The sequence below is a fragment of the Vanellus vanellus genome, assembly GCF_965231255.1.
Source record: "Vanellus vanellus genome assembly, chromosome: 14".
In the NCBI taxonomy this organism is placed as follows: domain Eukaryota; kingdom Metazoa; phylum Chordata; class Aves; order Charadriiformes; family Charadriidae; genus Vanellus; species Vanellus vanellus.
The window spans coordinates 9,247,411-9,268,586 of record NC_138919.1 but is presented as its reverse complement, the minus strand read 5'-3'; the positions used below and the strand labels follow the sequence as shown (position 1 = coordinate 9,268,586).

The window sequence follows — 21,176 nt, the reverse complement described above, 5'->3', positions numbered from 1 at the left end:
TTATCTGTCAATTTTTTTTACTGCAAGTTCTTTGCAAATATTTGTATAGTCATTACAAAAAATACCAAAGAAAATTTCAGTCTATTCAATTTCAGAGACTCATAATTTACAAAAAAATAAATAGCTTTAGAATAAAGAAAACAATTGTCTAGCATTAAGGTCAGCAATATCATTCACAGAAGTCCACATTCTCAGTGCTGAGCAATGGGTCCATCTGACTTAGTTTGCCTTCTTCCAGCATTTTCCTTTAAAATAAGACTAATCAGAACATGAGAAAAGTAACTCTTTTTTCCCCACAGAAAACTGAACATTCAACACAGATCTTGAAAACCAGACTCCATTGTTAATTGAATTGTTATACCCCTCTGACACACAACTTTTAAAAACAGTAGAACTTTTTTTTTTTTTAAACAATTGTAACAGAACAGTTTCCCACAAAATTTAAGAGTCAACAGCAGCAGCATGAAGGGCATGTTTCTTCGATATAAGGCTAATGGTCCTTGATGTGGCAGAGTTTCTATTAAAGCACAGAACTGCCAAAGCCAAGGGTATTACAATCAATGTCACATCGAGCCTGCAACCTCCGCTCAGGCAAATCCGCACTTCTCAGCCTAGTCCCCACAGGCATAGCAAGGAGGATTCGCCACCCAAGTCAGAATTCCTGAGTGAACCCGGTGTAAGATCAGGTACTGCATACTGCAACACACCAACTGCTGCAAGAATTTGGTTTTGGAGTGATTGTCATTCTAGACATGCTTAAATACTGCTTTGAAGTTGACTGTGCTTTTTCACATCAGCATTACTGACATATTATAGTGAACTTGCTGCTACACACTGTAAACACATGAAACCTTTAGGAGAATGCATAAAAGCATTAACCATGTACAGTAAATGCCATAATGAGAAAGTCTGGCACACATGTTATTTCACAAGAAGAAAAATCTTTGGACTATAGTACTATATGCCACAAAATGTTCCAAGTGCCTCCCACATTAGATGGCTCTTCAAATGAGAAAATGGCAAACAAGCAAGTAACTAGCATTTGCAAAAATATTTTAAACAAAAAAAAAAGGGGGTGGGACACTTCAGAACATAGGAGCAGATGAAAAGAAAAAGCTTTTCTGAACTTTTCTGATGAATCACTCCGCCTTACATTTGAGCATATAACGACAGATTTCAGGCAAAAATTAAAAGTCTCTGAAGTGTTTTGCGCAGTTTATGTGCTTCTCCTAGAGCTGGCTAAAATCAATACTAAGGACAATAAAAAAAGAAAAAAAAATGCATTTTTATGTTACTTCCATTGCCATACACTGGCTGACCTCACTAGGTCTGCAACTGAACTGCACAGTTCACACGAGCTCAGGGGAAGTACAGTTCTCTGAATGTATAACCTCCCTCCTCCCCACACGAACTAACCAAGTGCAAATGCTACACCAAGCCTGAATCTTTGGCCATGCTATAGAAAATGCCTTTTTCCTGAAGTAGGTGGTCTGGGCTACCACATTCCACCACTTCTCCTCTGTCCAGGACTAAAACTCTGTAAAACAACAGGAAAGAAAAAAAAAAAAATGGTCACAAGAAGATCCAGAGAGCCAATGAAAACAGATGCATATGTACAGACAGACAACGATTATAGCATAGCCATTATATGCAAGTGAAGACAGTCCAGAATGTATGAATGAACAGACATTCTCAACTCTGTCCTTCCTGACCTCATTGCAAATGGTCTGTCTGGTCTATTTTTTAGGTAGTGTATATTTACCCAGTCATTTGCAGGCAGCCATGAGACTTTTGGCTGTGCTCTGAGCCAGCCAGAAATTAGATGGCAGCACTTCTTGTCAAGATGAGCGAGAAACCCTAAGACCTTGCAAGACCTGGGATGACCTTCCCATAATACTGCATCACATCTACTACTGTTATACAGATTCTGCTAAGAAAGTACAAACATAGACATAGCTTTTGCAAAACAAACGCGCATCTGGAATTAGGGAGTTTACAAAGCAAGTTACCACAGTCGGTAAAGTCAGCTCACAGTTAAAACACTGCCTTCAGCTACCTCCACTAATTGCCCTAGCACTGCAGAGATGCTTGTAAGACCCTTAGCAGGTGCTGCTGCATGGTGTTACCCACTGCCCTGACCAAATTGGGTGTTCATCTGGTGACAGTACTGCTGATGCTGGGTCTGGCACAGGCAATGCTTCTGTCTCTTATCTTCCACTATTGACAGCACAAACAGAGGTCTACAGAAGTACACCAAAAAAAAAAAATATCTTATCATTGGTCACTTTACTCTCTGCCATTCTGTAATAAAAAGGACAAGTCATCTTAAAACTCAAATTATGAGACAACAACTCTGCCTTCAACCACACCTTAGAAAGGCAGCTGAGGATGAGGGAGGCTGTATGAACTATAGCCAAAAGTGATGGAAAGAGAAACATTGCACAAACTTCAGACAAGTACAGGACTTGCCCCTTTGATTCCTTACACTGTCTGTGCCTAGTTTAGTCCCTAAAGCTCTGATGACTCTTCCAGCTGTGCCTAAATTAGGGCAAGACCCAGAAATAGACTCCTATCCTCACCTCCCTCCCCTTCCTGGTTTGCCTAAGCAGGAATGGCACAACAGTGCACAGCCACCGCAAGCCAGAACGCACACACACCCCACCCATCAAAACAGAGGTTCCAGGAGCTCTGCAGAGAGGTGGCTAAAAACGCACAAGTAAACATTTAGCTAATAGAAAAATACTCATTTAAGTAGAGCGCAATGCAGGTCACACATGCCATTCTTCAAGATAAAAGTGGTATTACTTTACCTTGTGTAGTCCATGATTGTGTTCAGACGATGTGCTATAGTTAATACGGTACATTCTTCAAACTGAGACTTTATTGTTGACTGTATAAGCTTATCTGTTTCAAGATCAACAGCAGCTGTGGCTTCATCTAGAACCAGGATTTTGGACTTTCTGAGCAGAGCTCGTGCCAGGCACACCAGCTGGCGCTGTCCCACACTACGCAGATGGGATGAGAGGGTGGGGAAAAAAGTCAAACGTTTGTAGCATTCTTTTTGAAGCCCAGCAATTCCTTGTAAGAACTCCCCTAAAGTACAGGTGCCAAGAATCCAGCAAAATAGCTAAGATCAGTCTTACTCCTTCACTGCAAAGTAACTAACAGCATCTGAAACTACATCCCCCTCACAACGAAATCTTGGCAATGTAATGAGAGAATATATTACACATAGTGTCAGTATATCTGAATCAATGCAGTGTTGAGGACTGGACTTTAAATAGTTTCTGCAGACTGAACATATATCCCTGTTATTGTGCAAAAAGCAAGCTAACAACTCCCTTAGAAAAATTGCATCTGTTGGGCAAGAGCCATGGTAAGTTCAGAGGATCCACTATAAATAGCAGGCTGTTGCTGCTGCTCCTAAAATCCTTTCCAAGACTGCCCAAGCTGTCAAACTTTGCAGAATTTTGAGTATTTCTTAAATTACTTTGAATTCCCAAACATGAGGGTTTAAAACACATTGAATAGAATCTAGTTGTTTGATTGCCTGATCGTGCATTAAGAATTCCCCAACTCCCTCCACAGATTCTCATACGGGGGCGGGGGGGGTGCACACTGCATTGCTATTGCTAGTGTCTAGCTACCTCCTGTCCCAAGTGAGCTATAAGGTTTCTGGAAGTGGAAAGTCTAGTTGCAGATGGAAGGGCACACACACACACCCCCTCTCAGTTCTCTTTTAGCTCTCAAGGCAATTCTCACAAGCATGGTTCTTTGACATACCTGAGGTTCTCTCCACCTTCAGCACACTCATGATTAAGTTTATCAGGAAGGGATGATACAAAGTTTTTCAGGTGAGCCAATTCCAAAGACCTCCAAATGTCCTCATCAGAGTGTTGGTCAAAAGGATCAAGATTCATACGCAGAGAGCCAGAAAATAATATTGGATCCTATTCATAGAAAGAGGTAATTGACAATGTATACAGAACATAGCAAGTGCTCCAAAAATATTCTTAGACAGTGAAAGGAAAACATGTCCAGATGCAGTTGCAAGCAAGCTAATCTACTGAATTTAGGAGTGAGACCTCACTTTTTCAAGTTATTCTCTCATCCTTATTCCTCTTGAGGGCCTGACCTCTGCCCTCTGCAGACGCTGGCAATCCAGACCTCTCCATGAGTCAGTAACTCATGAATCCAGAAGGGGGGGGAAAAAAAAAAAACAAAAAAAAACCCACAAACAAACCAACCGACCCACAAAAAAACCAGCCAACTTTAACTTAGTAGCCCAGTAAGAAGAAAGAACAGGAAACCCTGCCCAACCTTCTGTCAGCAGGGACGACTAGGTCAGATTTCCATTTCTTAAGAAATGACACCCTCTGTAAATATTTCAAAAGTCTTCAGCTGCAGTATTAATGAAATGAATGCATTTCCTTCTTGGACATGGAGAAATACTACTTTGGAAATACTTTTGACCTAGTAGGGTCAGACTGATGCAAAATGATCAAAAGGAGAAAGCAAAGTCCCCCCCCAGATTTCCAAAAGCAGTGTAGAAAACCTTTTACAATGTGCTCACTCATCTTTGCCAGTGTGCTGCAATGGTGATTTATATAACTACATTTTATGGTCTTTCTTTGTATGAGAACAGGCAGGCAATAAAGGCTACGCAATAAGAACAAGACTTGAGGCTGCAAGTCCAGTTCTTATAAAGCCATATTTCCAAACGTTTTGGACTATCAAACCCACAGTTGCTGGGCTAGACTGGGATGGTTACAGAATCACAGAATTTTTTCAGAGTTGGAAGGGACCTCTAGAGATCATCTAGCCCAACTCCCCTGCCAAAGCAGGATTGCCCAGAGCACATTACTCAGGACTGCATCCAGGCGGGTCTTGAAAATCTCCAGAGAAGGGGACTCCACCACCTCCCTGGGCAGCCTCTGCCAGTGCTCTGTCACCCTCACCGTAAAGAAGTTTTTCCGTGTATTTGAACGGAACTTCCTGTGTTACCTATGGGTTTCTACGTGTGAACAGTACACTCACGAGATCCTGCCAAAGTCAAAATGCTTTGTACAAAGGCCCAAAGCGTGCATATCAAATAGCAATGCAAAATCCCAATCCCTCACAACTAGATTACACAGTACCTTCATTCTCATCTCTAACAAGAATGGAACTACCTAAAATGAAATTAGAAACCAATCTCTAGAAAAACTCCCCTGACGGTTCTCCACAAGTGGAAATACTCAGACTTGACTTCCCCTCCACTGGCCAAAAAAGCAAGAGACCCTGATCAGGTGATCAGCTGTGATCAGACACCCCCAGTCAGGCTAAGCTGTCTATAGCATTTAAGTGATCAGCTGGGGTGCTGACAAAGCCCATGAGTCCGAAGGCCAAGGTTTTGCTGCCACATCACAACTCGGCCATAGCCAAGCTCCTACTTGCTACCCAGCACAAGCAAACAGAAGCCAGTCTAGGAATAAAGCTTGGGTTTAAGTCCATGAAAGAGCATGCTGAAACAACTATTTCATAGCTATAGATCAGAAAAGGAATAAATATATTCTCCCCAGTACATTACAGAAACAGCATTGTTACAAAACGAGTTCTGGTAATGGCAGGATTTCGCACCTACCTGAGGGATGATGGTGATCTTGAAGCGCAAGTCATGGAGCCCTATCTTTGCAATATTAATTCCATCAATAATAATTTCCCCTTCAGCTGCTTCATTAATCCGAAACAAACCTAAAGTAAGGGAGGATTTTCCAGCTCCTGTTCTTCCAACAATTCCAATCTGTAGGGAAGAAATACAGGAACAACTTACTCCAGGGAAGAGTTAAAGCATTTCTAAGCACCCACCTGAAACTGACACATTTTCAGAAGGTTGTCATATTTGCTGGGCTATCAACACCCCAAAACAGCATAACAAATTGAGGCTGATCAAAGGGGAGGAAAAAAAATCATTGGATACAGAAAAAAAAAAAAAAAAGAACAAAAAGCAGTCTCAAAATTTGCAAGCCAATCACAGAAGTTTTCAATTTCTCTAGAAAGGCAGATGGAATTGGGTAGAGCAGGCCAATGTTTCCCCAATTCTTTTTTGGTTCATGCTTCACAGTTATAATTGCTGACTTGACCTTTATATTGTTTGAATTTATAGCAAAAATATACCAAAAGCAGTCAGTTTCATACTGTATGTTTTGCTTCCCAGTTAGACTGAAGTCTTCACCAATTCTTTTCTTTTTTTTTTTTTAATAAATATAAAAGATTGCTACTTTGGTTGGTTGATATATGTCTTGCTATCTGTCCTTTCTAACCACTCTTGAGGTAGTATTCTGCCCCTATTTGTAGGTAGAAAAGTGTGCACTCAGGAAAAAAGGAAATGCGTAGTTGGATACCACAAGTAAGGAAGCCAGATAATAGATCTGTCTTGCAGCTACCTTTTATGCTGCTGTACAAGATCACAGTATTCTTAGACATCAGAAAATCCACATAGGACTGGGGTGGGAAGCATGGAAGTACATGTGCGAGGAAGCAGTGGGAGAGACACATGCATATATCGCCCTCAGTTTGGCCAGATCCAGAGAATCTACGCTGAAGTCCCATTTTTCCCCTGCAGAGTCTCACCTTGCAACTTCTGACTCACTAGATCAGATCTTCCCCTTTCTACTTAGTAGCTCATTTTCTCTAGACTACAATTAATCTCTCTGCAACCTGTATTCCTCTTTGCTTATGGAAACAAATTATCAAAATTTCCTGGGAAGGGGAAAGAAGACAGCATAAACCTCACTTCCTCATGAAACCAGATCAAAAGATACTTCACAAGCCCACATAATAGTGTATCTTTATCCCATGATGCAGGATACACCTTGAAAAAGATAAGAGCCCCCTACAACTGCCAGTTACAAAAAGACTGATTCTACAGAAGCTCTTCTAGTTCTTAAGGACCCAAGATACACTACACTCTTCTGTAGTGTATCTTGGCTTATGCATGCAGACTTATAGACAACACACTCTATTATAAATTCAGATTCGTTACCTTCTCACCCCCATTTATGGTAACATTTATGTTTTTCAGAACCAAATCTAAGTCTTCCCGATAACGTAAACCATAGCCTCGAAATTCAACCTTCCCCTCCTCAGGCCAGGTACTTGCTGGGGCGGTTTGTTCAATACTCCATTCAGCCTGTAAGAACAACACAAACATATCTCATCGGTTCCTCCTTCAACTGGACATGCACTCAGAGGACTTGAGGAAAGCAATTAAGAAAAATCATTGTTCATGTGTAACTTGCACAAGGAGCTGTGATGGCGACAGGAAGGAAGTGAAAGAGCTGCTCCAAGGCAGATGAAGTGGTTATGTAGCCGAGGGCTTTGCTATCACAAGTACCACTTGCTGGATAAACTTTCCTCTTACAAATGGCAGAATCTTACAGGCAGCACGTATTCAGATAACCTGCTTGTACACCCCCACCGCAGTAAGGAAAACATTGGGGAAGCCAGGCATGCAACTAGAAGCAGTTCAACGGAGACATAAGCACTAAAAGATTAACAAACTGGTAAACAGCTGCTGCCTCAGTCTCCCACAGAGGTGGAAGGAGAGAGAACACATCCCACTGCATTCACTGCCAATGCCAAAAAAAAAGGTTTTTAACTGTAGAAATACTGGTCTACTACCAGAACCTGAGAAAAAATTCTAGGAAGGATTGTCATAAGGTTTGGCTGCAAAAAAGCAACTCAAGTCAGGTTCAAGTGACAGACATGGCAAAGAAGCCACAGGGAACTCTGTTTTGTAGCCAAAAGGGGCACAACTGCAGAGGAAATGAGTTTTTAGGTGATTTGAATCAAACCAAAAAAAAAAAAGGTCATCTTTAATCCCCACACTGAGAGCAAGAAGAGAAACACAAATAACAAAATAATATTTAAGCATTTAGGAAACCAAAATATTTGTACAGGTCCACTGCTTAGCCCAGAGCAGAACAGCACATTTCCTACATAACACTGTAAATATCAGTGGATACACCTCAAAAGCACCCACAGGAACTACCAGCTAAAGATACAGCCTGTCCCTAGAGGGAGGGCACTGACAGCACTAAGCTCTATCCCATCGCTTAGCATGCCCAGCTGCACTCCCCAACCCGTTCAGCCAGGCTGTGGGTGAGACCTCAGAACAGGGCACTGACTTCTACAGGTATGGTGGACAACTCAATGTACCTCCTTCTCCATTTCAGCGTATTCTTTAACTCTTTCTACAGCAACAATGTTGGTTTCCAGTTCAGATGACATGCGAACTAGCCAGTTCAAGTACGCTGTAATCTGCAAGAAGAAAAGAAGTCTAAAAGCAGTTTACACTAAATACGGTACCTGCAATAAATAAAACTCACACATTTTAGGTTTGTGGGGCACGGCTGGGGGGGGGCTACAGGAATGGCTTCTGTGAGAAGCTGCTAGAAGCTTCCCCCATGTCCAACAGACCCAATGCCAGCCAGCTCCAAGACGGACCTGACACTGGACAAGGCCAAGCCTATCAGCAATAGTGGTAGCACCTCTGTGAAGTATATTTAAGAAGCGGGGGAAAAAAAAAAAACACCCAAAACTGTGCAATTGCAGCCAGAGAGAAGAGCGAGAATATGCGAGAGAAACAACTCTGCAGACACCAAGGTCAGTGAAGAATGAAGGGGAGGTGGTCCAGGTGCTGGAGCAGAGATCCCCCTGCAGCCTATGAAGACTATGGTGAGGCAGGCTGTCCCCCTGCAGCCCACAGAGTTCCACATGGTGCAGCAGATATCCATCTGTGGCCCATGGAGGGCTCCACACCAGAGCAGGGGGATGCCCAAAGGAGGTTGTGACCCTGTGGGAAGCCTGTGCTAAAGCAGGCTCCTGGCAGGACTTGTGGCCCAGTGGAGAGAGAAGCCCACACTGGAGGAGGTTTGCTGGCAGGACTTGTGACCCCATGGGGGACCCACACTGGAACAGTATGTTCCTGAAGGTCTGCACCCTGTGGAAAGGGCCCACGTTGGAGCAGTTTGTGGAGAACTGTCTCCCATAGCAGGAACCCTACACAGGTGTGAGGAGTCCTCCCCCTGAGGAGGAAGGAGCAGCAGGGACAACATGTGGTGAACTGACTGCAACCCCCATTCCCCTGTGCTGCTGGAGGGGCAGAGGTCTAGAACTTGGGAGTAAAGTTAAGCCCAGGAAGAAGGGAAGGATGGGGAGAAGGTGTTTTAAGATTTGGGGTTTTTTCTCATTATCCTATACTGATTTGGATTAGTAATATTAATTAATCATTATAATTAATAAATAACAACCATTAAATTAGATTTCCCCAAGTCAAGTCTGTTTTGTCTGTGACAGCAATTGGTGAATGATATCTCCCTGCCCTTATCTCGACCCACGAGCATTACTTTTCTCTCCCGTGTCCAGCTGATGAGGGGAGCGACAGAGCAGCTTTGGTGGGCACCTGGCATCCAGCCAGGGTCAACCCACCACAACACAAAGTAACCAAAGCACTGCAAGTTCATGGAATGGATAAACACGGATAAGATTTTGGCTAACCAGTGCTGGATAGGAGAAAAGTCCAGATGCCTTTACTATGCAGAGGATGAGTTGTTTTAGCCAACAGCCCCTCACCAGGCAAGGCACAGAAGGAACTTCCCAGATGCTATTTGTAGGTATTATTCTCTTTTCATGTCCGTTGTATTAGTTTTCCCTCCAAAGCCATAGCCAGGTTCTGACTTTCTGATGCAGTCTTACAATTCAGAGCTTTTTAAAAAAAAAAAAAAAAAAGTTAAAATTACCTGCAGTGAGTAGGACACTGAGAGGCCAACAAGTCCTGCGCTGAGTTTGTTGCGTGCAATCACTGCAAACAACGCTGCAAAGAGAACAATACAGTTCCCCACATACTCCAGACGGACAGCCAGCCACCTGCAAGAAAGAAAAGTGTAATGCACCTTTCCAGTAATTCACCCACAGAGAATTAGGAATACGACCAACTAATGTTCTGTCACACATCTTATTTTTGAAAAAATTAGTATCCAAAATTAATAAGTCTTTCAGGTGTATAAATCCCCATTTTAGCTCAGAAAGCAGCTGTGGTTAACGTTGGGATCAATGAATCCAAACTTTTACAAAAATATTACCCAGAAGTAAGGCAGAAAGGCAAGAAAGGCAAGAAAGTCAGAAGTAATCTTAATTCCATCACAGAAGTTTAAGCAAAACATCTGTGAAACAGATATACCCACAGAGGATTCCCTACCTTGCATAAATATGCAAGGAGTTGTGATGGATAAGGTGCGCAGGCAGCAGAACCACACCTTCCCTATATAACTGCCTTTTAATATTTCAACCCCACTGTTACCTGTTTGCAACAATGCTCGGATAATAAGCTTTCTGATTTTCATCCACTTTCACGTCATTCTGCTTTATAAAACGTTTCTGCTCCTCAAAGGCTCGAATAACACTGACTCCCAGGAGAGTCTCATTGAAGTGAGAATATACAGGAGAACGACTGACAGACTCAAGGCGTTTGAGCTGGCGAGAAGTGGCCACATAAAATCTCTGCAAATCAGAGTATGAGAATTATGGTTATATCCAGACTGTGTCTGAAAAGACAAAGTGAATCATAAGAGAGTTCCCTGCCATTTAGGCTGTTAGTTAAAGAAATTCAACTTACAGATGGGAATACAAGCCTTCTCCAACACTTTTAGGCCTAAAGAAACCATTACATATGCTCCGCTGTCTTCAAGCAACTGCCAATCAAACCATCTCATGCGATAGCCATTTTCTCCTTTTTCTTTTCTCTGCAAGCTTAGTTCAACAGTATAAAACACACACATCACTGCCTTTAAGGTTTACCAATGGACCCCGATAGATTCACTAATTCAAGAGTCAAAGTCAAAATCCAGCTGCTTCTCTCTGATCTGTACTGGCTCTGCTAGATTTCTAAAAGTAAAGCAAGAGTGAAGCAAGCTCACCCTGCCTACCCAAGACAGGACTGGAAGGTTGACACCATTCTCTTACTTTGTAATCAATACTCTGACAAAACAGGCACATCAGCAACACACACATACTCCTCTAAAGGCTACTCTCTTGTTTGGAAGCAAGTTTTAGAAAAAGCCACACTTTTCCATATTTGGGCTCTGAGCAACAAGCTAAACAAAATTTGCCTCAAAATCTAATAGCATTTTTACAAAGTCTGCTTAAGTATTAAAGGATTACCTTCTGCACAGAAGTCATTCTACACATGACAACAGAAGGAAATGCTCTGCTAACGTCAGCTAATCAATAAACCATGCAAAACACAGTCAGTCAAGCATGACTCAAGTCAAACACATTAAAATCCATCCTAGCACAGAGTAAGAACTGTCTTAACAGAGGATGAGTGACTGCTGGTACTGGTGCCCCCTAACACCTCTCACCTGCACGAAGAAGTAGACAAGTCCCAGAGGTGGAATAATGACAGCAGCTATAGGTGTGGCCAACAGAATGATGATACAAGCCCCAATCACGTTAAATGTCGAGCCCATGAACATCTTGATAATTGGTGGAATAGTAGAGTCAATTGTATCTATCTCCTTCGAGAAACGGTTCACCAGATTTCCACTGGGTGTACGTTCAAAGAAACTCATTGGAGACCTGAGGACATTGTGCAGCAGGTTAAGGTGCAGGTGTCGTGAAGCAAATATTCCCCCTATTGACACAACCATCGAGTAGCCAAACACAGCAATACCTAGAAAAGAAAACTTGTTTTTAACTGCTTCTGCCTCTCACACAAAACACTTTCCTTCATTTTGTCATCACTTAGCATTCACACATCTCTAGTACAATAACGCTGAGAACCAGGGTTCACTACAGGTAGACTCAGCAATTACTGCAAGTAATTAAAAAAATATATCAGTGAAAACACCACGTTTCTCTCATGGAAGTTGTTTCTGCATTACAGAATACTGTGTAATATTTGAGCACTTTCCTTGAGTAAAGACCACTGAATTTTAAGGTGTCACTTAGTTTTTATTACAAGATTTTTATGGCAATTCTGAAGTGGGGTACTCGGGGTGTTAGGTTTCATGGCAAACAAACTTTGACCACAAAGAGGACACACAAAAAGCTGCTGAGCTGGCCTCCCCATGGTACCTTGGATGGACCCTGAAACAGTCAGAAGAAACACCAGCCTACACAGCTCAGCCAGGCCACAGCTGCAAGAAGTAGTATAGCCATGGTCCCCTGTGGCAAACTGTCCCTGCAAACCAGGCCAGCGCAGTTCTTTTACAGGCTAAGGAGCCATTTCCTGGGTCAGACCTTTTGTCCCCAACTGCTGGCTCATCAAGCCCTGCAAACCACTTTCAGCATTGTTTTGTACAAACAAAAGAAAACGACATTCACTGAGTAATTTTATAGGTCGGTTTGCTTGCCTTTTTTTTTTTCTTCTTTATTCACCCAAGTTTTTCATCTCTCTACAAAGGGGAAAAAAAAAAAAAAAAAAAAACACACAACCCACACTCAAATCCAAGGTCACCAAGAGCACTAGAAACACACTGAACCAGCTAATCTTGAAATAGGTAAGACCAAGCAAACCTTGAGAAATTCCCAGTGCTCCATACACTCCCAGTCTGACATTTGTGTACTGCTGTGTCCCATTGATAACAGGATCATCTGTCCATAAACTTAGCCAGTAGTTGGAAGCCAGGGAGGCTATATGATTACACATAAAGAGGAAAATGCTCAAGAAAGAGATGAAGAGTCCAATTGCTTTCATGTAGTCCCAGTACACTGTTGCTTTTACCTAAAGTCAGAAAGAAAAAAAAAAAAAAAAAAAAAAAACACACATTCATTTTGCAGGTTAAGTTTCAAAACCAGCAATGTTCTATGGAGACACGCCAAACCCAACATCCTTCCAGGGCAAGCACTTAGGAGTTCCAGTTTTTAGCTCTCTCTTTCTACCACAAGATTTAATTAAATCCTTGCTCCACATGGCTTGTATCCTGTGATCTATCTTTAACCAGAGGATTCAAGCAACACTGCTAGGAGGTGTAACTGCCATTTTCCCAGGAACTTCACTCTCAGGTTTCTCAGAAAGCCCTGGGTATCCTGGGATTAGATACTTGTGTCTACAGTGGAAACTTGGCTTAAATTCATCTGAGTCAATTCCAACTCCTAATGCTGAAGGGCAGATTTCATTAGGTCACTTAATTCATCACAAACTCTCTCCAAGAAATAGCTGAAAGGTTTTCATTTCTTCTTTTAAGAACTTTGATGTGGTCAGGCTCATCATCTTAAACAAAAGTTTCCGTGTCAGCACTCTTTCTGCACGCAAACCTGGGACTCAGCTTTGGGAGCAGAGGGCACAGCAACACTCCCATGAAGTACTACACAACAAGCAACAAGTCCAAGAATCCACTCGGACCTTTCTCACCCCAGTTACGTTGTCTTTGGAAGCTATTTTTTCTGAAACCTGTGGATTTTCCTGAAACTGAAAAAGAGTGCAGAAGTGGGGATGGGAGACCTTACCCTCCCGGTCTTCGCTGTGTCAGCCTCCGTTAGTTTCCAGGAATTCTTTTCAGCAAGTGGCTTCTGTAGCTCTGCTGTGCTGCTCTGGTGCTGTGACTTCCCAGTGTCTCTGCTGTATGTTGAAGAGTTACTGAGTTGCCTGTTTGAAGACATTTATTTTTCAGTCTTAGCATGATGTAGGCCAGGTGTTTACTCCATACATAGACTCAACAGTCCACAGGTCCAAGTCAGTGGCTTACATTACTCTGGTGATAATAATCCCCTAACCAGTCACCACAGGGCCAGTAGTTACTAGTGCTTCCCTCCTCCTCTCACAGTGCACCTCTAATCCTCCATGATGGCATTCAATTCTCAATTATCTATCTTCAGATACAAGTAACAGGCTAGCCAGTCAAACAAGTCTTGGTTGAGCAATCAAACTCCCAAAAGAAAAATGCTTGGTGATCATCAACATCAGCCTTTACAAACCCTATCATCATATACAGTACAGCTGTTGAAATGCAAAAGGGTACCCACACTAGCATCAAAATGGGCAATTGTACTCCCAGGCACTTATTAGCTTCCAAAAATACAGTATCTCTAGAATGCCATAAGAATAAGGCATAGGCTATGAGATTGTTTTTCAGGAAAGTATAATCAGAGTGATTGCCTTTGGCCTCTCTCAAGCATAACAGTAGCTGTACTAGGTCAGACTAAAGGTCCACTTAGCACTTCGTCCTATCTGACAGCAGGCAAATGGAGAAGCCTTGGGAAAGCGTATGAAAACTGGACTAGCCAATACAATACTCTCCCTTTAGGTGAGCCAAACCCATGGTACCTTGCTACAACACAATTGTTTCTTCACATGGAAAGAAGAGTAGCACAAGAGCTCTGTGTGTGCAGACATGCATACACAACAGTCTGTACCAGCAACTGGAGCAAGGCTGCAGCCTCAAAGGTTCATATGCCCAGGTGCTAGCAACTGGGGCTCAGGTGCAGCTATTGGGCAGACTGAGTGTTCAACCCCAACTCATGGAGGGATCCACCTTGTATGTACACATATATTATATTCTCGCTAGTGAACCTCTGTCCTGCTCAGGCAGAGATGGGAACAGGATGAGGCCATTTGGTGCTGTGTTTGTGTGGGTACTCTAAGTGTAGCCAGCCATGTATATATGCAGTGTGTATGTACACTCTATGTGCGTGTGCCTGCTGGGAGTACATCTTCAGCCTTGCTACTCTTGGACCTAGAGCAGCAGCAGCCTCAACTCTCTCAGGCTGCTGGATCCAGCACGATCCTTTAACAAATACCATAAACACCAAATTACTCTTTGTCCACAAACCGAGTAACAGGACAGAAAGAGATGCGGGGGGGAGGGGAGAAGAAGAGGGGTGAGGAGGTGGGGGCAGTGAAGAAAAAGAAAGAAAAGAAAAAAAAGAGAGAGACTACAAACCTACGCATCAATTTTCCAGGGGCTTCGTTCACAAGGACTCCATTTTCTACAGGCTTTCCTTCCTTTCCAGCTGGACTATTTGTATCTGGGGGGGTGGGGGTGGTGTAAAAGTCAACATGAAAATGGTAAGTAAAAAGATACAAAGGCTTAATTTCAATCCTAAATGCCCGGTGCACTCTTGATGTGCAAACAAAGGGAGGAACACAAGTATTTACATATCCTAACAGATAATTGAGCAGGTCAACAGATCAGTTTAGTTCCGTCCCAACAGGATTAGTTGCCAAGACAGTGAACATTTTTTTTTCTGCCAATATAGGTCAATAGTAATAATGTAATAATTATGAGGACATACTTGAAGTTAAAACATGCAATACCAAGTCACACTATGACTCACTCTGTGGAAAAAACCCCAACCAATCCAACCACTCCTTGTCAAACAACATCTTTTACACGGTTAACTATACATTATTTTCATTTTATAGTGCAATGAGAAGACATTCTAGTAAATGATGGAGTGAAGCTGTAAGAACTGAAGGCATGTGCTATTAACTTTGAGGCTTCCTGCAAAATTAAGCAAGAAGCAACGTGCAAAAGCCTGTTAGTTTTAAGCAATCACAGGAATCAGATTAATTTAAGCAAGAGATCTTTCTATGAATGCCACTTCTCAAAGAAAAAAATAATCTTGTTATCCCACATCCCATTTGTAACAAGATGCAGTACACGAGACAATTGTCTAAAAACCTGTGAGCTTGAAATACTGAGCTTTCTCTGAGCAACTTAATTCAGTGTAATACAGGGCCATGAGTAAAACTTCTATGTTCAAGTTATGTCATCATTTTCCTAATACAAAACAAATGACTGACTCCTAAAATATTAACTGTCAATTAAATAGAACTCTATTTTCCAGTACAAGAGTCAATTCAGAATATGTAACAAAAAAAAAAAAGGAATTTTGCATTTTAAATGATTTATGCATAGTTTATGGAAACAAAAAAAGCCCACCTGCATCTATTCAAAAGATACATAGGAAAATTTGTGTAGCTCTAAAATCTGAAGCTTTCATGTTTTTATACTAAAGGAAAATATATGCATAAACCAGTTCATCAATACATTAAGTGTGGACTGCTTGAACATAAAGCTGTTCCCTTCTGTGTCTGCAAACTGAACACTGGTCCATTACTCCAAAAACTCAAAGCTAAACTGTTCAGTGTGTCTAGAAGCAGGAAAAAAAAAAAAAAAAAACCAAAACAAACAACAGAAAATGCAAAAAGGTGAAAGGTTCAATGATTTAGTTCTTATTTTTATTTATACAAATGAGAGCATACCAATACGGGACTGCTGGTTATTTTAAGTACTTGACAGCATGTCTTTTGAAAGGCTCCCTTATGAAAGCCAGTAAGCATTCCAGCGTCCTATCACTTTAGAGCATCACTAAAGTTCTAAACACACATGAACAAAACAAAACCAGAAATAAACCATCCTCCCCTAACAACTCTTGAATTTGATTTCATGCCGTAGGCTACAATTCCTGCTTATAGTATATTTACCTCTTGAGAATGAAAAATGCCCAAGATTGCCCTAGTAAATCTGGCATGTGCACCTAGGGTATAAACTCACCTAAGTGGACCCTGTGGGAACAGCTGCGAAGTACTGAATACACATATGAGAACAAAAAGGACCTTCAGGTCTCAATCCTGACCACTGCCTCTTCGGTACACTCACCACACTCCTAAGTCCCGGGTGCACCTTCAAAGTTTAGTTAAAGCTTCCTTATGGAAGCGTTCAAGATAAAGAATTGCTGCTGATGAGTTATCTACAAGCTGACACACCAACTGTTGAAGCATCACACAAACCAGTAACATGCAAACCAAGCAGATACCTTCTATTGTGCAGACAAAACTCTTCTAAAAACGACTCAAGGAACTGCAGCTACTCGTATTACTCCAACACAAGCAGTAATATAAAGCCACATGGTACAAAAGCAGTTACCTGTTTCCAGAGGTTGAATCGTTCCTTCTAACGAAGGATCTGAGTCTAAAAGTATATATCATTAACTTTTTCCAGAATACACTCAACCATTTTCAATGTTTACAAACACAAATGCATCCGAGTAGCACAACCTAAACCACAAAACCATAAAATGCCCAAGGCAGGAACAAAGTTGCTGAAATGGATCTCTTTAATCCCAAGCCTCACACAGAGTTAGAAAAGACAAACTTGAGGAAAAAGAAAAAATCCAAATCAGATGGCTACAAGTGACAGATCAACAAATTTTCTTTAAGATACACGTTAATGAAGAGAGAATCAAAAAAAGTGACTCTAAAGTGGTCTCATATTGATAATTACAGGAAAACCTCACTATAGGGAACTACCACACGCATTTTCCCCAGAGCTGGGGAAAAGACTTTACTCGAGAATCTTAAGAGAATCCCTGACCTTAACATAAAAGATGCAAAGCATCATGTTTTCAGAGTAGCAACTTTTGTCTACATCTCTCATCCCACAGCTATGCTATTCTGTCTTGCTTTAGTCATGCAACTGCAATGACAGAAGGAGAGCTGTGGTAGCACAGGTTTACTTAGTCCCATGTGTAGTCCCCAGTCATCATCATGCATAGACAGATTAGTAAGAAGTAGCAAGATATTTCATTCTGCCAAGCATCTTGATACCCTAATAGCACCCATCTTGAATCAGTATTTGCTTCTGCCGTTTGGGGCAGAGGCTGCAAATAGGAGAGATAAAGGAAAGAGCTGAATTTTGCTAGAAGTAAAATGAATTTAAGAGAAGTCAAATTATTTCCTGACACAGACAGGTGTTTCCTGAGTTACCACTGAGGTCCAGACTCCACAACCACATTTGGAAGAGAGCCAACACATCTCAATATTTAACTCTTGCCTTCCAAGGAGTCAGATAGGAGAGAAGCACCCAACCATCCCTACAGGCATCATAATAGCAGTGTTGGTTAGTTAAGATAGCTCGTAAGCTTACCTCAGCCTCATGCTGTTAGAAAGATGCACAGCCACAAAATACAGGTGTCCTGGGCTTCACTAGGAGGCCATGATCATGAAGGCACAACATTTTTCCTTCCAGATATGAAATCCCAGCCCATAACGCAGAGTTAATTTTTATTATGAAATACACACTACCACCTAGTGTGTAATACAAAGCCATTCAGCAAGAAAACTATCTTTCTTCCAAATTCAGCACTTTAAAAATAAATCTTTTTTTTCCTTGCTGATGCAACTGGGAAGCAATTTACACAGAGGCCGAGCAAGGCCCTGCAAATTTTACTCCTGTACCATACCACCTTTTCCAGGCAGTAGATTTCTACTTTGTACAGGACAACAGCCAGAATTTGAGAAATTAAGTCCACAAAATTTAAGAAAAAACCCAAAGACATTCAAATTGAACAGCTACAAGTGACAGATCAAGAAACTTCCTTTCAAAATATGCAAGATATGCAGATTGTTGAACTAAACCCTACAGTCCAGACCCTTAGCAGTTCTCAGCATACTTTTACCCCCCTTTCCCTCCAAACCAAACTGAGTATGCCTGTTGTGCTGAAAACTCTCCTATAAAAAAAAAAAAAAAAAAAAAAAAACACAAACAAACAACCACAACACACTGAATAGCCATTGAAAGGCCTTTCAGCTCTTTATATGAACTGCAAAGTCACTGAGCCAAATGCTGGGGAGGACAGCCCTCTGAAGCACAGCCCACACCATGTAAAGAAGATTTAGAATTACTAATTGTGCTGTACATCTCTAGCTTTCAGGCAATGCACTCAAGACCAAAGATGAACCAGAGTTAAAAAAGTATTTCAACCTTACAGTGCAGTTGCACTTCTGTGGAGCCACTTTTACTCCCCACAAATACTAAAAATAGCTCCAGGCTTTTCAAGGACAAACCAAAGTTTATGCTGAAGCTATTCAAAAAAACAGTAAAAGCCCAATCCACACACACGTTAAAACAAAAATTAATATCTGCTGCATTAGTTTGTATGGGAGACAAGGGAAAATAGGAAAGGGAAAAGGGACAAGGGAAAAGGAAAATAGTCATAAGAAAGGTAATCTTAAAGTAACTCTTTGTTGCCTCTACAGCAAGAGGTATTGCAGCATCAGCCAAAAGTCTGGAGGGGGAGGGCGGGACATGGGAGGACAAGAAAAAAGAAATGCACTCACAGGAGTCAAGGGCACATGTATGACTCCATACCAATCTGCACAGGCAGGAGCAGTACAGCACAGGCATCAGCATATCAGCTACACTAAATGCCAGAGAATGGAACAACTGCTAAAAGCAAGAGAATTTGGATGCTTTTTATACAGGCTGGTAGGTTATTTTATATGTAGTTCCAGTTACTTTGGAGATTACACACCGCAGACACAGTAAGGCACCCATTTCGTATATCCACAGCTGAAAACAGCAATGCTGCACATTGCATTCCCTGTGGCTGAGCAGCTACTGCTGCCATCCTTGTCACTGCCTTCTGCATTAAGTAGGATGCTAGAGAAGAAGGAGGAGGCTCACACCTTCCCTCCAAATCATCCCGAAGACTCACACGGGAGCAGCCTTCTGGAGTGGGGAGTTTTCCCCACACACAGAAGAAACACCATGAAGCTGAGGATGGGAAAGGCAGCAGTACAGCACACAGACAGGTAACCCTCAGGAATCCAAACAGGAGAGAATGGCTAGGAGGCAGTGGAAAGCAGACTCACAGCTGAACCTCAGAGGCTGGGTAGGAGGAGAGGCTTTCCCACCCTTCCAGAAGCAGGATGTATTCCAGCCAGAAAGCACCAATCCACAGTTTTCAACTGTGCTCCAACTTAAGCACTTTCAGGCTGCCAACACGTGGCTTCAGACATAAGGGAGACTCCCTTTTAAAGTGGGTGTGCAGATCCCCTCCAGCTACCTCAGGCTGACTGCCATCATAGATTACCCTGTTTATCCAAGAACCTGTGATTTTTAATAATATTTAGTGATCTTTTACACATCTGATAGATATTAATATTATCCCTGTGAACCAGACAAACAATGCCCCTATTTTTTACTGCTTACCATTGGCAGAAGATCACTCAACCAAAACTGTGAAACAAATTTGCTGCAAATAGGCCAACCCTGTGATACAGCAATTCTTTTTGAATCACTGGGGTCATACTTTAAAGTGCCTTTTATTTGACAACTACAGAGAAGCATGGCAAAAAATAAAGCACTTTGCAAAAAAAGATTCAGTATTTAAATGGATAAGTAAAATAACTTGGTTTAACGTAAAGGACTTCAAAAGCTACCATAAACTTGGAAAGGGGAAGAGACAAAGGCTAAAAGAACAAGGCTATTAAAGGAGGCAAATCTTTGTACGAGTCAACTTGTTATCTTCCTAGGGAAGCACTGAAAAAAATTGTCTCCAGAAGTCTCGTATACTGAAGATTGCAACGTCTGGCTGCGCTCAAAGTAGCTAATAGGAGCACCTACAGAAAATACGCAGAAGTTAGCTGGATTCTGCTTCCGTAAAATCTCTTCCCACAGTGCTTTTCACAGTGGCAGACCCCACCCATACAGCACTCGCTGTTTACAGACAGTGTCCACCCAAACCAGCATCCCAGTCTGCAGCACACCAATTGAGACAGATCAAGAAACTCTTCCAGGAGAAGAGCTAGGCTACAGCAGGGCATCCTGACCTTGAGCCTCAGCTCAACACATTGCCCCCAAATCCAGCTCCCCATCAGGGATGGCTGGACAAAGGAGAGGGAGCCAGGAGAAGATGCCGCTGTACACATCCAGGAAAACAGACTCTGCTTGTTCACAGTCTCCAAAGGCAGTCTGCGTTGCCAGCCTGGATAGTAGAGGGCAGCTTCAGAGTAAGGCAGACCACCACAGCCCCCACACAAGGAACTTTTAGATGAGCATCAGGAGCAGCCCCTTGCCAAAGACAGCCATTCAACACCTCTCTAATGCTTCACAGCTTCATCAGTGCAGCTAAACGTTACACCATTTCTGTTTTCCCTGTGATATGCACATGAGGAATAGACTAAAAAAATGCTTCTGCTTTTGCTCTAGGGAATGGGTGGGAAACCAAAGGTTTTCCAAATGGAAGATGAAGGGAAAAGTGGGCTAAATCCCTTCCTTGTTACGGACAGCCTGCTCTGCAGCACTCAGCAGCAGGTATTTGCTACCAAACAGGCCTCAAACACATGCCAAGAAGTTAACCCCAGCCAGCACAGTGCAAGCACCCCTTATACTTTTTGGCATGAGCAT

At 42.1% G+C, this 21,176-nt stretch overlaps 1 protein-coding gene across 2 annotated transcripts in view; it reads right to left on the bottom strand.

The window, feature by feature from the left end:
* Positions 1–21,176, bottom strand: part of ABCC1 (ATP binding cassette subfamily C member 1 (ABCC1 blood group)) — a 56,789-nt gene continuing 35,613 nt past the window's right edge. The window contains exons 20-32 of one of the 2 annotated variants that reach the window (XM_082490447.1): positions 16,914–16,958; positions 14,925–15,009; positions 13,492–13,630; positions 12,559–12,766; positions 11,403–11,713; positions 10,343–10,542; positions 9,783–9,909; positions 8,200–8,301; positions 7,025–7,171; positions 5,624–5,782; positions 3,784–3,950; positions 2,811–3,005; positions 1–1,537 (exon numbers count right to left, since the gene is read on the bottom strand). In XM_082490447.1, the coding sequence (XP_082346573.1) occupies positions 1,429–1,537; positions 2,811–3,005; positions 3,784–3,950; positions 5,624–5,782; positions 7,025–7,171; positions 8,200–8,301; positions 9,783–9,909; positions 10,343–10,542; positions 11,403–11,713; positions 12,559–12,766; positions 13,492–13,630; positions 14,925–15,009; positions 16,914–16,958 (1,994 nt within the window). In that variant the 3' untranslated portion in view covers positions 1–1,428. The remainder of the gene's footprint in view (positions 1,538–2,810; positions 3,006–3,783; positions 3,951–5,623; positions 5,783–7,024; positions 7,172–8,199; positions 8,302–9,782; positions 9,910–10,342; positions 10,543–11,402; positions 11,714–12,558; positions 12,767–13,491; positions 13,631–14,924; positions 15,010–16,913; positions 16,959–21,176) is intronic. The other variant, XM_082490448.1, reaches the window with a different exon arrangement.